The 18,281-nt window shown below is 34.9% G+C and overlaps 1 protein-coding gene across 4 annotated transcripts; it reads right to left on the bottom strand.

Moving 5' to 3' along the window:
- Positions 1–232: 232 nt before the first annotated feature.
- Positions 233–7,680, bottom strand: LOC124888168. 4 transcript variants are annotated; one of them, XM_047398660.1, is made up of 5 exons: positions 7,540–7,680; positions 7,116–7,280; positions 3,189–3,240; positions 1,779–1,838; positions 241–970 (listed from the first exon to the last, which is right to left on the bottom strand). In XM_047398660.1, exons 1-5 carry the CDS (start codon positions 7,557–7,559, stop codon positions 842–844), a joined length of 426 nt encoding a protein of 141 aa, XP_047254616.1. In that variant the 5' UTR covers positions 7,560–7,680; the 3' UTR covers positions 241–841. The 4 variants fall into 4 exon arrangements, 1 of the variants encoding a protein (XP_047254616.1); XR_007046308.1 differs by lacking the exon at positions 3,189–3,240 and having other exon boundaries at positions 233–970; positions 7,540–7,653; XR_007046307.1 differs by lacking the exon at positions 7,540–7,680 and having other exon boundaries at positions 233–970; positions 3,167–3,240; positions 7,116–7,533.
- Positions 7,681–18,281: the final 10,601 nt, after the last annotated feature.

The following is an 18,281-nucleotide window of genomic DNA, read 5'->3' as shown; positions in this document are numbered from 1 at the left end:
TTCTTATAGACACCTAGGACTAACTAAATCCCAAAAGTTAGTTCAATAAGGATGGATTGCCTAAGTACATACAAGCAAACCGCTAGTCCATTGCCCAACAAAGGTGCGACTTTCACCCACTTTAACACCCCTTTCAGACCTAGGTCTCAACTGGAGCATGGATCAGGAGCCCAAATGGCGATGGACCTGGCTTTGATACCATGTAAAAATATGGCACATAGGTCTAAATCAACCCCAAAATCTATCTCATGAGGGGAGAATTGTGCAAGTCCATATAAGCAAACCGCTAGCCCATTTCCAACCAATGTGGAATTAAAATGGCCCTAAACTATTGGGTTACTTATCAGGTGGACCGGATGGATAATCATATTAAATAGTTTGGATTATTGTATAGTGGTTTTTAAATGTACTAATCCGCTAGTTGACTAATAAGATATCGGTTGGTTTGGTAACGTGTTAGCAATTATCAAAAATTTATTGAGCGGCGTATCAGCAAACCTTCACACTATCATTTTTTAGATAAACTTATTGTTATGCCTCAAATCTTATTGGGGCGGACCGACACCCATAACCGAGGAGGCCCAGGAGAACCAGCTCATAACCTTATACTTCCCATGCATACCTCTATAACAACCCAAAATTCGGACAGCATCATATCGCATATAAAAGGAAATAATCACCTGTATAAGGTCGAGCACACATATATATGTATATACAATACTTGGCCATTCAAGCCATCACATCTATTAACAAAACACCACTTTGACTGTACATTAGGTCTACAAAGCCTCTAGACAATACACAGAGTTTAACTAAGGTCGGGACACACCCCGCCATATAACTAACTTCTATACAATACCAAAAGTGACTGGATATGACACGAAAAGCTCCGAAGCAAACTGGAGCTCACCAAAAGCAGCTGGATATCCTGGCTCCTACTTATGCGGTGTATGAGCTGAGGTACCTGTGCCTGCATCATAAAATGCAGGTCCCCCGTGGGGGACATCAGTACGAAATATGTACTGAGTATGTAAAGCTGTAGATAATCACATGTGATATAGGAGCTCAATAAAAATCAAAAACAAGTGAATAAATCGTAATAGGAGTGGACCACACTTACTAGAACTTGTGACAACCTATACATTGTATTTATTCAATCACTTTACCTTCGTTCTTATCATCTTTGTAATCATTACTGTACTGTACTGTGACCATTAGGCTGCCTCCAGTACATATCAACTAGGATCGACCTATGATAGGCTTATGCCCCTGAGATACCACTCGATAAGAGAGAACTTCCATCACTTAGTTCAATTAATCTTTGAGATTGTTATTTCGATCACCACCGCATTTTTGATACTTTGAAATAATGATACATCAATAAAAGACATATAAATAGACCATCAATGCAATAACAATGAAGTAAGAACTCATTGGCACACCAATGAAGTGTTTTGGAGTCATCAATGTTATAACAATAAAGTAGGAACTTATTGGTATATCAATGAAATATTTTGGAGTCATTAATAGCACATGAATCTTGTTTGAGTAACCGGATACCTTCTAACATTCATTAGTGCAATAAACATATAAGATTTGGAAAACAAGTATTGGAATGTCTTAACATCTTGTAGGGTGAAAACAAGTTCATTGGTAACGTAGGACATCATACAAAACCATTATGGATCACATATTACTGAATAACTTTGGAAACTTTCTTAATAGAATAATTGTTCACTTTCATGCCAAAGATATGATATAGAGTATGCTTTACATACCTGACTGTCAACCTTCAATACTAGTCCCAAATGGACTTCCCGTCTTTTCGAATTACTTATCTACAATGAACATATATAGCAATCTAGTATTAGCGACCAAACGTCACAATTCAATTATTTGAATTCACCAGACTAGCGGTTAAATAGTAAGCCTTAATTACACCATAAAAGGTGTCACTTTAACCCTCTTATACTCCAATTACATTCACATGCCATGCATATTCATACAACATCCTCCAATATCAAGTTTAGATTCATTTATCCTTCAAACCAATCCATTAAACCAAATTGAGCCATAGACATAAATAATCATCAATTCAATAGTATATCACCATATCCACCTTCCATAACTCAATTACCATATCCACCTTCCACAATTCAATACAACCAAACCATGCAAAATAGTCCATAACCCTATTTTCATCACCTTTCAATAACAACCAATACATATAATCCTCTATCACACATATACATATGGAAAAGAACAAAGGCAAATAATATTCATACCTTAGAATTCACCTCTTGATTATGCAATCCTGTTTGCACAAATAATAGGTGTCGTTCGAAGCTCTTGAGATGACAAACGTAGTTATCGAATTACTTTGGAATTTCTACGGTTGAATCAAAAGTAATTTAAAGGTCAAATTTGGCTAGGGTTTGTTCTTTCTCAATGATTGATGATGAAAATGAGTTTTTGAAATCATATACATGTATATATACACATATTTCCGTCCATAATATAATAGGAAATGACCAAATGCCTTTAAAATTTAAATAATGTCAAATCTATTCTTTGGTGGACTGTTTTGATAAGCTAAAGTAGATCGACCATAACTCTTTGCTCCGATATCGAATTTGGGTGAAATTGGTATTTTTGGCAGGATAATTCAAAGGTCTTTCATTTCATATAAAGTAGGCCACCCAGTTTGTCCTGTACAAGGAGCTATGGTCGTTTGAAGTTGACCCTAAAAATCTATTTTGATAGGCTGAAGTAAAACGAGTATAACTCCTTACTCAGACGTTGGATTTGGATGAAACTAATTGCGTTGGAAAGAAGACTCAAAGATCTTTCTTTTCATAGGTCGTAGCTCTCCCATTTCATTATATTAAGGGAGTTATGATCATTCGAAGTTGAACCAAAAATTCGGCTGGCCTCAGTAGTTTGTGTGCAGGAAATTTTCCTGCACATTTACTATTCCCAAATATCCCGGCCACCGTTTTATAGTTTCAAACGTGCTCGATTATATCCAAAACCTATCCATTTTTGAAAATATTTATATCGTTGAAAAGCTTATTCAATAACCTTCACATGAAACCATCGACAGGCAAATTCCGGTATAAATAAAATAAAAAAATTAATTCCATATAAATAAGACCAATACACGTACTTGAATACGCCAATACACGTACTTGAATACGGGGTGTTACACTTATCCTCCTTACATTTATGCAGTACACTACACTGTACAAAATAATTAAGTATAATTAGACAAACTGTGAAAGAATTAGTCTCAGAAAAATATATGCAGTACACTACACTCACATGCCTAAATACATACACATCGTCATTCCTTCTTAAACCAAAAAACTAAGCAAAAAGAAAAGATGAAGAGCCAAAGAGTACCACAAGTCGGCACCAACTAGAAAAAGATAATCTAATGATTTAAAACAAAAATGATTGAATAAGAGATGGAGATACGAAGAGTTGAAAACTTTATGTGGAGTATTTATATATCTAGCTAGGGGTAAAAGTGTGAGTATAACACATCTTAATGGGTACATGTTCATCTGATAAGTAAATTAAGTAATCTGCCCTTGTACCAATAAATTGTTAAATATAAATTGTAATTCATTCTACCATAATTTGCATCCTTATGACCTTTCTATCTAGGGACATGTCCTTGGTAAGCTAAAGCTTCTCTATGTCCTGTCTAATCACCTTCCTCCAATATTTCTTCGATCTATCTCTACCTTACTTGAATCCATCCTTAGACAATCTCTCACCTCCGTACTAGGTCATCCGAGCAGTTCCTCATCATAAGCCTGACTATCTCAACTTTGTTTTCCGCATCTTGACTTTCACTGAAGCCACTTCTATCTTATCTCGAATAACCTTATTTCTAATCCTATTTTTTCTAGTAAACTCACACATTCATTAAGTATTCTGATCTCCACCACCTTCATCTTTTGGTTGTGCAAGTTCTTGATAGGTCAACACTCCACCTCATACAAAATAGTTGGTCTAACCACAACTTTTGTAAAACTTGCATTCAAGTTTAGGAGGGATTTTTACTTTCTTATCGCACAAGATTTATAAGGAGGGCCTCCTTGAGTGACATCGTCATCGATCTTTCTATTCCCCAGGATTATAGACCCAAGATACTTAAAATTATATCTCTTTTGAATGGGTTGAGTATCAAGCTTTAAAACCATATCAACCTTAGGACTTGCACTCTAAATATTCTGTCTTAGACACACTAAACCTAAACCCTTTAGACTCTACAGTTTGCCTCCAAACCTCAAACTTAGAATTAACTCCACCACGGATCATGTCAATTAGGATTACATCATCTACAAATAGCACATATCATGGAACCTCACCTTGAATTTTTCATGTCACTATATCCACGACCAAAGAAAATAAAAATAGATTAAGATTCAAACCCTAGTATAACCCTATCAAGATGGAAAATTTCTCACAGTTCCTCCCACAATTTAAACACAAGTCTTGGGTCATAGTATATATCCTTAATCATCCTAGTATAATCCATAGGTACATATCTAACCTCCAATAATCTCCGAAAAACATCCCTAGGGACTCTATCTTAGGCTTTTTCTAGGTCTATGGACAACATGTATAATCCCTTCCTCCTCTCCCTATACTTCACCAATATCCTTGCGAGATAGATGGCTTCAATAGTCGAGCCTCCTAACATGAATCCAAACTACTTCTCAAAAATCATGACCATCCTCCTTAACCTCAACTATACAACCTTCTCCTACACCTTAATAATGTTGCTTAATAAATTGATACCCCTATAGTTGTTGCAATTTTGAATGTCCTTTTGTTCTTATATAATGGAATCATCGTACTCTATCTCTAAGTTTAAAATATATTCATCATCAGAAAATGATATTAAACAACCCTACAAGCCACCTCATACCTACCCCTCCTTTGCACTTCCAAAAATCCACCAGAATCTTGTCTGATATAGTTGTTATACCCTTATTCATGCTACAAATAGCATCCTTTACCTCATCAGCTTTTAATACATCTATAATAACCATAGTTGTGAAGATTCTAGAGTGCTCTAAATCCCTAAAAATAATGCTAGTGTCTCTTTCCTATTAAGAGTTTATGAAATTAAGACTGTCATCTATGTCTAATAAGAACCTCGTCCACCAGAACTTTGTCATTTGCATCATTTATGCACTTCACTTAGTCAAGGTCCCGATCCCTCCTCTCCCTAACCTTGGCTAGATTGTACAACTTTGAATCTCCACATTCACCCTCTAACGTTGTGTATAAGCTTTCAAACGTTGTGCATTTAGCTGTTGGGGCCGCCAATCCTATACTTCTCCCCATTTTTTTGCTTCTCCTCTTCATCTTTAATCTCGGCTAACTTTGTGCAAGCCTCTTTTTAGCCTCCACTTTCTCCTTTACCTCTCCATTCCATATTCAATCCCTTGGTGCCTACTAAAGCAGCCTCTCCAGACACCCAATGCCTCTCTAGTCATCTTCATAATGTAACAGACAGTCGTATCCCACATACTATCCGGATTACCTCAACACTCCTAAGTCATTCTAATCATAAGTTTCTCCCCTTCTTAAATGCATTGGCTATAGTTAGGCTGCAACATCTAATCCTCAGTTGGTTATCTACACCTCTCTTCCTTCTCTCCTTTGTGATCTCTAAGTCATTCACGAAAATCTTATGGTAAGTTAAAATATTCACAGTAGTTATAACCTTACCATCTTTATAAAAAACTTTTTCACCCTTTCGAAGGAGCAAAAAGTCAATCTGAGTTTTGGACACCAAAAGTATGAAAGATAACCAAGTGAATTTCCTTCTTTGTAAAGCTCGAATTAGCTACCATTAACCCAAAAGCCCGAGAAAAATCCAAAAATGAGTCTCCTCTCTCATTTCTCTCCCTAAAAGCAAAGCCTCCATGCACATCGTCATAACCCCTCGATGATGACCTGATATGCCCATTGAAATACCCTCTTATGAAAAGTTTCTCATTGTTAAGGACACCACTCACCATCTCATCCAAAACCTCCCAGAAGCTCTGCTTCTCTTTCTCCCCCGAGCCTATTTGTATGGCATAATCACTAACAATGTTCAAATAAGACCCTCCAATGACCAATTTAATCGACATTATTCTATCATTGAACGTCATGACCTGAACCACTTGCTTCCTAAGCTTTTTATCCACTAGGATACCAAATCCATTCATATTCATCTCGCTTCCTAAGTACCACAACTTATACTCGTCCACTACCTGCGCCTTAGTACCTACCCATTTATTTTTTAGAGAGAAGCTATATTAATCTGCCTTTGCCTAAGAATTTTCACTAGCTTTACGGACTTTTCCAATGAAGACCCTATGTTCCAAGAACCTAATTTCAACCTAGAGGTTCCCTCAACCCCCTTACCCTTCCTGTTCCCTTACCTCGCCCAACCCCTGCCCTGATCCAAGCTCCGATCTAAGACATGACCCTAATCTATCAACATCAACCAAAACCACCAAAGAAAACTAAGCTATAAAGAAAGATGCTAAACAGGATAGCTAAACTCTATGAAAACACACTAAATGCAACAACGCAATCTAAAAGAAATGAAGAATAGGTCATGACTAAAGGCAATGCACCAATTGTAACAAGAACGGAAAGGAAAAATCCAAAAATCAACAAATTTTATATACTAGTTCAATATCAAAATAAAAAAATCAATAGATGTTATATACTAGTTCAATATCCAACAAGTAGAAACATTGTTATACACCTAATGCGCCCTGTAACAAGAATGAGGCAGAGGCAGAGGCAGACTATTCAAAGGATAGAAAGATGGAACAATTGAGAACTCAATTAAAACAATATAGAAATTAAAAACCAGGAGAAACTTGAAATTAAAGGAATGGAATCACTGGGATTCAAGCGTCTTCTTAGTCAATTCATTATATTCTGAAAAAAATTGGTGTTGAAATTGGTTGTCAAAATATAGGTCACCAAAATAGTCATCTGAGGAACGTCGGAGAGTGGATCTTGTACCTGAAATAAAGTAGGAAGAAAAAGAAAAAAGAAAACGAACAGATCTGAGATGATGAAACCCTCACCGAAGATCAGAATAGTGTAATATGGCAGAGAGCGCGGAGGCGGCAGTGTTGTGTGTCAGTCTAGTGGTTGAGACAACAGCATCAAATTCAAGCCCGTGAGAAAGAGGGACTGCAGTGGCAGAAAATGATATGGAGAGAACGAACAAGATTGGAGCCGACGACACCCTAATCCTCGTGAAAATAACATATAAAGTGGAAATTTAAAGATGATAAATCAGTACTGGGGTCTCTCATCTTGTTTCGTTCAAAAAGATTTCTAGAATGATGTTTAGAAAAGTAATTCTATATATCGTGAACTCTAGTTTCCATAAAATTAAACCATTAATCATTTTGATGTTTCTATTACAAGATATGAATTTTCTACCATAAATGTGCTAAACTATAAAAATGTGAGAAATATCAAAAGGAAAAGAGAAGAAACCACCTTCCGTTGTGCTTCCTCATTATGGCTTGTGACACTGCAACTGATGCAAAATAAGGAAGAGCATATCTATATTTATAGAGATCCTAAACACGGCTATTAGAGATGTTGGTCGATGTGGGACAATAATTTTCCAATACAAACAAGCTAAAAAAATACAGCTACAAAGTTCTCCCAATCACGTGCAAATTGGGGAATCTTATTCTCCATTTATTTTTTTTATTATTTTTTTCAAAATCTTACTTGGTTTGGAGACACATGACTTATGTGAAAATTAATGGCTAAGATTTAATGACTAAAGTAAGATCCTAATCATATTAACTAACTAGTTTTGGACACGTGTGTTGTACATGTATTCCGTGCTAAATTGTGTAGAGTTGTTTTAACTATATACATTCTCAAAAATGCTTTTCTTATGAGTAACTAATAACTAATAACGTAACTGCAAAACTTAAAAGCTCTATTTGTAGAGTAATTGTGGTGTTTCGTGAGTTATTATCTATCAATTTGAATGTTAAAAGTTATATTTAAACATGCGTATATGAATAAAATAAAATGTAATTGTGAATACATTCAACTTACTCTGATCTTTTTATTATTTATTTCTTTTAACATAAATTTGGAACTCTTTTTGTGTTAGAGTTTATCCTGAATTTCCTGCTTTATTTGAATTTTACATTAATTGTGTTTTACTTCTAAAAGATTTTCTTAATGGAATAATATGAGAATACCATTTAGAAGAGGGATAGAAATGTTGTTCAACTTTTGACGGACATTTTTTACTTCAAGTTTACTATTTTGGGGCTCTCCAATTTTTGATATAACCAGTTTCGAATCACGTGTGTTGCACCGTGCACGTGTATTCCATGTTAATTGATACAATTTTTTACATTAAAAAATATAATTCAGCTAATGTTATTATACCAACTTTATCCTTTTTTAAGTATAATTTGTGCAGCATGTTACAAGTTTCAACCAATCAAGCATCGCCACATCACTTCAATATAATTTGATTGGTTCAAAAGAGTTTTGCTTTGTTACTACTCCTCTATACTACGACAATAAATAGAGGTCTCAAAATACAGAAAAGACATCAGAACTCTAACTAGACGCTAGAGAGAACCTACGGATCAAGCGCCACAGAATTTTTTAAGAGATACAAGCACTCAAATACTCAAGCATTTCTCTACAAGTTCTAGATATCAAGAAGAAGATTCAAATTAAAATTCAAGACATGAATTCACAAACAAGTCAAGATCAAAACCACCAAATCCAAGATCAAGTTTCAACTCCTTGAATTCAAGTACAAGTCAAGATCAAGTCCATCAAGATTCGAGATCAAACAGCCACTTGAGTATAAGTCAAGATCAAGTACTTCATGATCAAGCTCAAAAGACCTTGAATTTTATTCCAAAAGAATAATCGAAGAATTTATGGAGATTGTAACACTCACTACAGTATTTCGTTTAGTTCCAATTTATAGTATTTTCTTTAGTTTCAATTTATGTGACATACTTTATGTTTTAGTCTGTTTAAAAACAATGTCACCTTTCTATAAATATAAATAATTTAACTTTAAAAATCCACGTTTACCCTTAATGAAATGATTTACTTTCATACAAATAGTCAACGGATGTTATAGACCCAAAATATCAAAATTCTTCCTATCATTCTTAAAGTTTGTGACAATTCAAATTGTACCAGATAAATTGGATAGAGTGAGTATATACTAACAATGTAAAGAGACTAAAATTGGCATAATGAATACAAATGTCCTTTAACTTAGCTTTAGTTGGCATCTACATCTTTTAACTTTGGGTCTGCATAAATAGATATTCAAACGGTCATAAAGTTAAACAAGCAAACAAATGAACCCCATGTGCAAATCTCACGTGATTTGACATGTAAGACACATGCATCTACATAATTTGTCATGTAGGACACGTGTATTTTCTTGTTCAACTTTATAAAGTTCAAGTGTCTACTTATGCAAAATCAAAATTTAATGACATAAATACTATCTAAGGCCAAGTTAAAAGACATGTTTATGTATTATGTCGACTAGAATATATACCTCTTTAATAGATGTGCATGATCCATGGTAAGTTGACAAGAGGTGACATTAGATTCATCTCAATATAAGGAATTAGAGATGTGTATACTTTCCTCATGGCCATGAAGTTTGAGATTTTGAGCTAAAATTGCAGCCATCTCCATCATTCATCAAGTAAACATCCTTATTATTCAACATCACTAAAACAAAAGATTCCATTAAGGCCAACTATGAATTCTCATTCATCCTCATATCAACTATCTTCACATATGGCAATTCAGTTAGACTAGTATGTGTTAAGCATATAGCTAGTATAGACACCTAATTTTGTCCCTCTCAAAAATCTAATTTATCCATTTTTCGCCTCACCTTATCATACACCCTCAACCATTTAATAATTTATCCCACAAAAATCTAAATAACAAACTCACAACAAAAATAACAACCCCTCTAACTAATTTTGACGTCTCACACCTATACCCCTACCCCTACCATACCCCCTCACCCACTCAAGTTTTCCACACACCCAGTGAACATATATACATAAAACGCACCTACTGATCTTAAACCTTCACTCACAGATATTCATTCACACACAATTCTCATAATATACACACATACACACAGCATATACACTCACAAGCATGGGAATCTTCCATTATTTTTCTTTTGATTAAATTCACTGTTACATAACTACACATAATGAATTCTTGTCATTTTTATCAAATACACTCATACACTTACTGACACGCACATACTACAACACATATACACACACCCAGTAGAGGAAACAAGGAAAGAGGAGAAGAATTGAGAGGAAAAAAATAAAGCCAGAAACTAAGGAGGGTGATGGAAATTAGTAAAAAAACAACTGGTTTGGACTATTTTTGGCAAAATTCTAACCGAAATTGGCTCTAGCTCATCGGATCAACTCACCCCCAACCCCAAAATCCCCAAAACCTCTTCGTCTCTGATATTTTTGGCGAAATCTCACTGAAAAATATTGTTGTCATATAATTCAGACCTGTTTTTCTCTAACTTTTGCCATTGCCGAGCTCATTGAAGCTCCGGCAAAGTTTTAGCAGAAAAACCAGCTCCTATCTTGCGTAACCTCACTGTTTCGGTGAATAGTAGCAGCGCCGGCGTAGGTATTGGTTTGGGATTTGGGTTCTGTTCGTCTCGATCGATTTATCGTGGCTAATTTTGGGTTGCAATTTCTCAATACCGAGTTCGATTTTGATCATTGTTGAGGTTCGACTCAAATTTTTGACGCAGATTCTACCAAGTTTAAGTGGAATAATACATCAATTCTAAAAGCTTCTTCTGAGGTCCAATTCTTAACTCTATTTCTTTTTTCTATCAAAGTGATGTAATTAATGATATAATTTGTTGGTGATTTGATTTTTGATTATGTGGTTGAGCAATGCTAATTGTTGTGGTTTGATAGATCGATGGAAAGTGATTAATTAGTTGAGAATGACTTGAACTAAATTGGAAATAAATTGAATCGGGAATTGAAAATTGTTAAAAGTGAATATTGGTTTATGTTGGTTCATTGACAATTGCTTGATTCGGAATAAGCATCGACTTTGTTAAGTTTGATAGAGTCATGTTTTAGGTCGTGAATCGTTACGTAAATGATAGGGGGTAGGCAAACTTAGGGATTGTGAATTGTGAATGTTTGAAGTATTTGTTGAATGGTGTTGGTTTTCTCACATTAAAAAAATATACTCATTTAGCCAGAGAATGCCCCGAGGCTATTTGTATTTACTCAGTGGGGAATGCCCCGACGAATTATGTCGGCGGAAGATGATAATGATCAAGACCCGAGGCATCGGGTAGAGCATAGTCTAGGATTGGTTTAGAATAGAATTTACATTTTTCGCATTTTTCTATTTTTGGGAATATATCATTTGAACTGGACATTATCTTGGTTTTGAATTTTGTTTGATTTGTTTATTTGCTTGTCTTTATGTGTTTTATTGGTCTATTCACTTCGTAGTGTCATACTAACCGATATACTCCATGAAGCGACCGTGGTCGAACCATGGAACCAAGAGATGCCTAACACCTTCCCCTTAACCAACAGAATTCCTTAACTAGAATCTCTGTTTGCAAACTATTTTTTAAAAGAGTCAAAACAGTTTTGAAAAGGATTTCCAAAGGTAACTTGGCATACCGAGTTTATGTCAAGTGGCGACAGAATTTGAATGTAAAAATAAATTTTTTCAAAACAAATATTATTTTGTCACTTTAATAATCAAAACTCTTTCAAACTTTAAATTTAATCTTTTTTGGTTAAAAAATGGGTGTGACAGCTCTAGCGATTTTGCTGGGAAATTTTTAGAATTCGAGCTTATTTTTTGAGTTGTATCAGCTTAGTTTGACATTATGGGTGTATAGACATTGTTAGAGTTATCATTTATATTTCTTTATCATTGTTGCATACTTATGTGCTACGTGTTTACAGTTTTTCCTTATGTGTTACAGCTTTATACCTGTCATCATTTGCATAACCCGAGTCATTTTTTTCGCAATAAGTCCCATAGTACATGTTGTGTACACGACCTCTAGTTGAGTAACCCTTATTTTAAGAGAGGGAATCGTTAGTTAGTATGGAGTAGGTGGAAAGCAATCACAGCCACTATCAACCATACACTCTCCTTAACAGCCTTGTTAGTTGAATCCCAGTGTAGGTCTGCCTTTAGATCATGCTTATCTGCATCATATTGAGACCTATGGGGACTCACTTGGTCCTTTATAGAAGACTATAACGCTCCAAGTTTATACCCTGGATACTACACAGTGCTTATAATCCCGAAGGACCACAAGCTAATTCATGACTGGTACCTGCCGCAATAACTGAATAATAATACTACTGCAAATGTATGGAAATAGGCGAAAACTTGCCATAAGGTTCAATACTGTAAATATTACTGAATATGGTATCACAATACCAAAACCGAACATCAATACTGAAAAACTAAATAACTGTCTGAAAATACTCTAGTTTGGAAAGCCTCTAAACTATCTGAACAGTTGATGGGACAAGTCCCCAACTAACTTTGACTACTAAAAATAATACTAAAATACTGGAATAAGCCATATCTCGAACTATAAGGACTCACCACTACTCTGACTGCAGGAAGTCTGATCTGCTAAGGGTGCTCTAGAGCCCGTGCATCTGAACCTATGATATAAGACATCATAGAGCAAAAAGCATACATCAGTACTTAGAATGTACTGGTATGCTCAGAAAGGTAGACTGAAATGCATGGGTTCATATGCATGAACAATACTAACTGAATAATATAAGTATGACTGAATAAAAATATGTGTATGAATACATAGACTGTAAATGAGATCGTGATAATACTGAGTACTGAATCTGAATACTAATAACCAATATCTGAGTTTACTAATACTGTATTACTAATTATCTGAATGACTGTATCTAACAGTTTTGAATTCTGTGGAACTATACTAAGTTTCGTACTGAGCTGAGTGACTATACCTGATAGTCCTGAATCTATAGAACTAAACTGAGTTCTATTCTGAGACTGAGACTGAAACTGAGATTGTAGGAGGTAATCATCTAACCGACATGCCCCTTCTCTAACTAATTTGGGGTCCAACCTATAACCCTAGTTAGAAGGATATCAATATTGTGCCACGGGTAAGGACAAGTGCTAAGTCACCCTCATCTGGAAGGTACTCTGAATAAGAATGGCGGTACCCCTTAACTGGCAGGTAAATCACCTTATCAACCCTCAACAGGAAGGTTGATGTCTCAACCTACGCTGGCTACGTAGTTCTGGAATGCAAGGACTATTTCTAAGAATTTCACCCTCTACTGGCAGGTGAGTCCCCATCCTTGGGTTCATTTGATGCTGAATCTTACTCCTAACTGAATAGATACTGGACTGAAGTTTAAACTTTACTAGGCTGGGCTGAACTATTACTGATCATACCGTATGACTGAAATAAACTGATTCTACTGAACTGACATAGACTGATTATGAGTTCAAGTTCTATAACTGACTGAATTCTACTGACCGAGACATGACTGATTTCACTCTGTGACTGACCATGGCTCTAGATAAGCAGCTAAATTGTTGGGTATTAAATAACCCCAGAACTCGATAGCATAAACTTAAAAGTCATGGAATAATCTTGAGACGTGGTAATTAACTACTTAGCCATCATACATTCATTTGGGCATTCAAGTAAACACTTGTATGACATGATCTTGCATACATACTAACATGATATAATTTCACCATTCAACTCACATGGACAATTCATCAAACAATTGTGGGGCATAATATATGCACACAATACTAAAACAACATGTAGGCATCATGATTCAATTCCAATTACACAATTCTAAGAGTTTCAACATAAATTCACATGATAAAGCACACATATCAATTAATTTTATATGAATCTTGTAATAAATCATGAATACACTTTAACTCAAATCATAGAAATCATGGAATCACTCTAAATGAACTTTAAGAGAGTTTCTTGGACTCCAAGGGTGGAAGGAACCTTGGATGAACTCTTCACATACCTTACTGCTTGGATTCTTGAAGATTGATGGAGTGCCTTTGACAATTGATCTTGAAATTGATGCTCTAGGGTTTAGTTCTTGAGAGCAATTTGAGAGAAAAAAGTGTAACTTGCTTTGTGGAAGATGAATTTCATGTTTTAGGGGTTAGGTCGAAGTTGGTAAAATATCCCAAATACCCATCTGGATGCTATTTTTTAATTACAAAAAATTAAATTATCGATGCGCAGGCTGACGCACTACGTCGTTGGCATCGACATGATGGCTAACATGCCATTTCGAGTCCGCATTTGATTCACTAGAATTTGACACTGTGAGCTTGGGAAAATATTTATCAATGTGATAGTCGACGTGCCGCACCAAGATTGCATTGATTCACTAGTTTGGCACTCCAAAAGTGCTTCAAACGAGGTCCGAAAAATCCAAAACTTGTCCGAAAACACCCATTGACATTCCTGATTATGAATTAACTCAAATATCAATATTTAATGGATGTAAAGGTTATGAAATAATATTGACAACTTTCAAAGGCTAAAATGACACTAAGTCTGAATGCTGAGTTAAAATATTTAAGTCTGGGACCCCTTGACAAGCCTAAAGGACTGATTTAAGCTAAGTGTTTTGTGGGGTCTTACAGAGACTCACCTTAAAGCATTTATACGTGCTAATTTTTGCATTTTGAGGGTAACAGAGTCATTTGATGGACTGATTTGGAGAAAAATATTGTTAGAATTAAAAAAAAAGTGTGTGTAAGGGAAAATTGGAAAAAAAAAAAGTGAGTCAAAAAAAAGAGTTTTGTAGTTTTTAGAATTTTGTATGGCTTTTGTTTTTCATAATTCAAAAATTCAAAAATATTTTTACTTCTTAAAATCATTTGTCAAAAACAAAAACATCAAAAGATTTTTCTTTTGTTTCCTTTAGCAAGCATTCTTAATTCAAAAATTTCATAATTAAAAAAAATTCAATAGGGGCTTTTTGTAAAAGAAAATTCAAAAAAATGGTAGAGGTTTTGTATATTTCATATAATGAAAACCACAAAAAAAATTTCCTTTCATAATTGTTGATTTCATTTTTATGTGAAGTGTCAAATTAAAAACTCAAAAAAAGATTTTATTGACGTTTTTCATTGTCTATCTTTGGTCGTATCTCTCAAGTCAAGATTCAGTTTGTTATTTAATCCTTAATTGTCCAATATGGATGAAGTACGCACACCTAATTCTCCTCTCTCGGGAGTGAGATACGTAGGCAATCCTTCATGGATTCGGTGATCTTATTTCAAAAATCCAAAAAGATTTCTTCACTCTTCATTTAGAGTAGGTGTTTCATATACATCTATAAAAGAAAACTACAAAAAGATTCTCCTTTAATAGTTTTAAGTTTCATTTTCATATAAAATTTAAACTCAAAAACCCAAAAAGATTTTTCTTTGGTAATCATAAGTTTATTTTGTATAGAGATTTTAAAGCTAAAATAAATTCAAAAATAATTTCATCAATTCTTTTGACAATTTGTTATTTTATTTTCTTCATAAAGTTTCAAGAAGAAAAAAGAAAGAGCATTTGATTGGCCATGTTGTGCCAAAACTTTACGAACTAGGCACACCTAATTCTCCTCTCTCGGGAGTAAGATACGTAGGAGCCCTTCTAGGGTTCGATGATCTTTTCAAGAAGGAAAAAAAAAGGCTTTGAAAAAGTGTTGCACTCTAACATATTTGTTATCTCTTGTTCAGTTAGTTTAAGGTGGTTGGTTTATGGCATTCTGGGTAGTCCTCCACATCACACCAAATTCAAGAAAGGGTTAGTTGTGTCCAACAAGGACATAGAGATTGACATCATGGATCAAACAAAAAGCTGAGAAAATGAGAGTTTAAAGTAAGAGATTAGGAGACTAAGGCAACAAATGATGGAAATGTATTGAGCTTGGGCTGGTGGACTGCCTCCTTCTCTATTCCCCACTATTGACCCCACAAATACCTTGAGTTTTTCATCGCCATTGCAAATTCAGTTTCCTAATATTGTTGATGCACCATAACATGCCTCAGAATTCATTCCAAGCCAAAAGCATCGCAATGATTCCATTAATCATTCTCTAGATCTTCAATATAAATCTACCACATTGACAGCACCATATACTGTCTATGTTTTTGTTGCTCAACCTTTGACAGAGGATTTCATGGCTATCCACCAAATGATTGTGCTTCTTGAATCTGCTAATGAATCTATGTTCAATACTCTTGATAATCATTATTATACTCATGAGCCTACATTTAAGGTGAATATACCACCAAAATTTCTCACCAAAAAGCCTAGCATGCCAGAAGGGCCAGAGAAAATGGTTTGGAAATAAAGAGCATAGAAAATAGTATGAAAAGTTTCCTGGGACTTTCGGGTTATAAAGATATTTCATATAAGAACTGGGGCATGTCTTCGAGTGTTAACCTTTCTCCAAGCTTTGAGACATCAGAACTTGAGGAGCATGATGGACAAAAGAATTCTATGAGACAAGTGGGACAATATTGCAATCAATTAGAAATCAAAGGAAAAAAAAAAAGAAAATGCATCTATTATCATGTCAGGGCCAAAGCAGATCTTGAGAGGTCCAACTCACCAATACTGTCAGCCTCAATTCTGAGCTTACGTATTAGATACACATACTTACCTATAACAAAGTTCCTCTCTCAAAAATCTAAGATATTTCATTCCACTTCCTCAGTATTCTTTGAATAATGCACAACGGTATACTCATCCGCCTTTTAATCCACAATGGTTTGCACAAATCTTTCAGCATTATCCTCGACCCCCACAAATTTACCAAGGAACTTCTAAGTCCAAGTTTCAATTGAGGCCAAAGTTTTCAAAAAGGAGGAATTCAAAGGATAATTTTACACTAATTGGGAAATCGTATGTCAGTTTATTCCAGAGATTGAGAGAGTTGGGCATGATCACTTCTTTCCTTAGGTGTACTACTGATGCAGATTCAAGGAATTTTGATCCTCACGTATGATGTGCATATCATTTTGATGTTCACGGTCACAGTATTGAAGATTGTAGTGCTTTGAAAAAAAAATAAAAAGGATGATACAAGAAAAATTGATCGTAGTGCAAAACATTAACACTACAAAGGTCACACAGAATCCTTCATCAACGCACAATAATGCACATTATGTGGGAAGCAATGAGTTAAGCATGGAGATCCAAAACTTATTTGTTGTAGAGAATATGTCTGACATTGGTGGAAGCTCTAGTCATGATGATATGCAAACTAGTGGCTAAGATATCAGGTTCAGCAATTGAGAAGTCATTCATCTCCCTACTAGGAAGAGGTCTGGTAGTTTGTTTTATTTTTTTTCTATTATCCAAATTATTTCAGGGTTGTAGTTCGGGATCTATCTTGTTTTATCCCTTTGTCGTTTAAGTTCAAACCCTTCTATGTTTTATTTCAACTAAACGAAGTGTCTTTTTCGCTTTGTGTTTTAAATATGTGTTGTTTATTTGTTTTCTTTACACAGTATATTTTATGTTGATTCTAGTTATATGACATACTAACGAAATTTTCAACCTGATTTTAAAATCTATCTTAAGCATGAACTTTGAATTAGAGGGCTAAAGTTATAAAAAAAGTACTGAGAAAATAGATAGAGTGTTGATACATTTAGTGTCAAGTTGAAGCCTTCTTTGAAAATTGAGGTAATTATTTTGAGAATCACAAGAATAACTTGGTCATCAATTGAAAGGCATGTCTGAATTAGATCAAACAGTGGATGTGTGATCCTATATCAAGAAGGACAGAAAGAAAATCAGCTCTACGAAATCATGAGTCATTCAATGTGAGGAATGTACAACAAAGGTGGAATTGTATGTTGGACAAAGGAAAAAAATAAGTAGTGACGCACAGGCTCAGTTAAAGTTAGCGCTGTAAAAATGTTACATATGACCTTACATGTTATGTACTTGCATTTTTAAGGATTGATATGATGAAGGAATTTCATTCTGCTATCCAAACATCGTGTCATCCTTTGTTTACCCCGTTTGGGCTTTAGTTCTATTTTCTTTCATACCCCTCTTTTGGAATCAAGATAGAGTCGGCAAAGTTCAAGAAAAAGTATCGAGTAAAAAAAATGAA

The sequence above is a fragment of the Capsicum annuum genome, chromosome 10 (assembly GCF_002878395.1).
Source record: "Capsicum annuum cultivar UCD-10X-F1 chromosome 10, UCD10Xv1.1, whole genome shotgun sequence".
Lineage (NCBI taxonomy): Eukaryota > Viridiplantae > Streptophyta > Magnoliopsida > Solanales > Solanaceae > Capsicum > Capsicum annuum.
This window is presented reverse-complemented; position numbering and strand designations above follow the sequence as displayed.